This window comes from Tupaia chinensis, unplaced genomic scaffold (genome assembly GCF_000334495.1).
Source record: "Tupaia chinensis unplaced genomic scaffold, TupChi_1.0 Scaffold000634_1, whole genome shotgun sequence".
Taxonomy (NCBI): domain Eukaryota; kingdom Metazoa; phylum Chordata; class Mammalia; order Scandentia; family Tupaiidae; genus Tupaia; species Tupaia belangeri.
In genome coordinates this window covers 698,860-701,067 of record NW_006160154.1, presented here as the reverse complement: position 1 = coordinate 701,067, position 2,208 = coordinate 698,860, and the positions used below count along the sequence as shown (strand labels likewise).

General features: G+C 37.9%; 1 protein-coding gene across 5 annotated transcripts in view; it reads left to right on the top strand.

Moving 5' to 3' along the window:
- XPO4 (exportin 4) overlaps positions 1–2,208 on the top strand; it is a 128,801-nt gene that overhangs the window by 51,815 nt on the left and 74,778 nt on the right. For all 5 annotated transcript variants that reach the window (XM_006159508.2, XM_006159509.3, XM_006159510.3 and 2 more), the window contains one exon: positions 1–101. In XM_006159508.2, the coding sequence (XP_006159570.1) occupies positions 1–101 (101 nt within the window). The remainder of the gene's footprint in view (positions 102–2,208) is intronic.

Below are 2,208 nucleotides of genomic sequence, written 5' to 3'. Positions count from 1 at the left end.
CAGCAGGAGAGAAAACCTCAATGCTCAGATGTCTTCAGTATTTCAGCGTTACCTTGCACTTGCCAATCAAGTCTTGAGCTGGAACTTTCTTCCTCCGAATTATATCCTTTTAACAGCTGAATAGCTTATTTGTGTTAATTTTCCTACACAACTTAATTAATGATCAAACTCATTTATCTCTGCAGGTTTGGTGATCCACATTGTTGAAAGAAAATCAGAGTATTTCTTTTACTCCGTTTTAAGAAATGGAATTTATTTTATTACACCACAAAGCGGTGGACTAATAGAAGATTAAAAATTATATTTACTACTTTGTATCAGTAGAAGAGCATTGATTACATGAAAACATTTGATGGATAATGGGGCTGTGATTAATTTAGGGTAACGATATCCTTTGGGAATGAAAATGAAAAGTTAGAAAGTACAATTTCATTAAGAAAGTGTGAATCATTTTCTCCTTGAACATGCATTTACTGATACTGGATTTTTGGACTGACCTTAAGGCTGGTTTAGAGTACTCTAATCTCTGTGAATTGTTCAAGTGTTGATAGTAAGGTAGTAATATGTTTATTCTTCAAAAGTCTTTACCGGGACCAGCAGTTGGCATAATGGCTACGTCACCGGACTCCCATGTAGTCGACTGCGGTTTGAGTACTGGACCCAGTGGCTTAAACTCACGCCGGGCACGTGTGTGCATGTATGCCCAAGATCCTGAGAGTAGAATGGAGGAGAAGGAATTATGGTATCCTGGGGGGGTGATTTCTTGCTTTCTGTTTCTCTCTCTCTATGTCTTTCTGGCGAGTGCCCGTGCCGTAACGGAAAACCTCTCCAAAAAACAAAAACAAACAAACAAACAAGAAACAAAGGTCTTTACCAGTATAAAGAGATGAAAATTTGATTGTTAGGAAATTAATTACTAAAGTGGACAAATTGCACTTTAGAACCTAGGTCTGTACAGTTTGTAATTTAGTATTGTAGGGTATCAGCTGCTTTTGAAAGGTTGAAAGTAAAAGTATATAGCAGCAACTTGTCCAGATTGTAGTTAAGTTGGACAGACTTGGATTCAAACCTCAGCTGATCTTAGGCAAATTACTTAACCTCTCTGTGTCCTGGTTTTACCAAATATAAAATGAGGATATGGATCATTGTGTGGATTAATGAAACAATACATTTAAAATACATAGGGAGCTTTCACTGAGCTCTTAATAGCTACCTTGAATAAAACAATTCCTCATATATCATAGCTAGCTAGCTATTGGGTCATTGGAAAAGTCATGATGCATTTTTGCATAGAAAAATACATCATGACTTTTCCAATGATCCATATGTTATGCTCTTCCTTCTTGATCTTATGTGCTCCAGTTGCGTAGGAAATGTTTTGTAACCTGTTCTGGATGTCTTTAATCAGTCCTCTCTTGGGTGACTTGGGAGTGTTTAGAGAAAAAAATGATGATAAGCAAACAGAATAGGTATTGAGCCATGTTACAGATTTGGAATGCGACTCATCCTTATTCCTAAGAGCCAAGAACGAACATAGAAGTTAACTGATTAATCGTGGCTAGTAAACTCATGGCTTTAAAGTGGAATGGTACGGTACAACTTATTTTTCTGTTTTCATGTTACTGTGTTTCATGTAATAGAAAATTAACTGTTAACGACTATATAGGGTAAAGTAAGTCACTGACTCTTTAAACCATGACTTTTCCAGTTTTCTTTCTCAAAGGCAGTCATGACAGACTGCTGTGGGATGAAGGTTATTTTATCTTCAATATGTTAATTCTCTTGGTTGTTAAGAAGCAGATATTTTCTTAGCTTTGCTTCAAAATTTTCCCCTTTGAGTATTATAGTATTAGTTTTACTCCCACTTTTATTTGAAGGTTATTTCTTTTATCTACGAGAGAGAGAGCATGTGCATGGACATCGCACACACACACACACACACACACACACACATGTGAATACATACCCTTGACAGGTTCTTTCATGCCATCGTCCACCCCCAACTTCATCCAGCCCCAGGTCATGGGCGTATATGTATGTGGCATATAGAGGTCTCAGATGTGCACCAGGAACGTTCCTATGGGTCAGCCTTGCAGAGTGTTATGTTGATGCTGTGCTACTTTCTGGCTTCCAAGGCAGAAGTTACTCAGGAGGCATGGTAGTGATAGGTATAGGAACCACCGCAATAGGATCTTTTTTTGGGGGGGT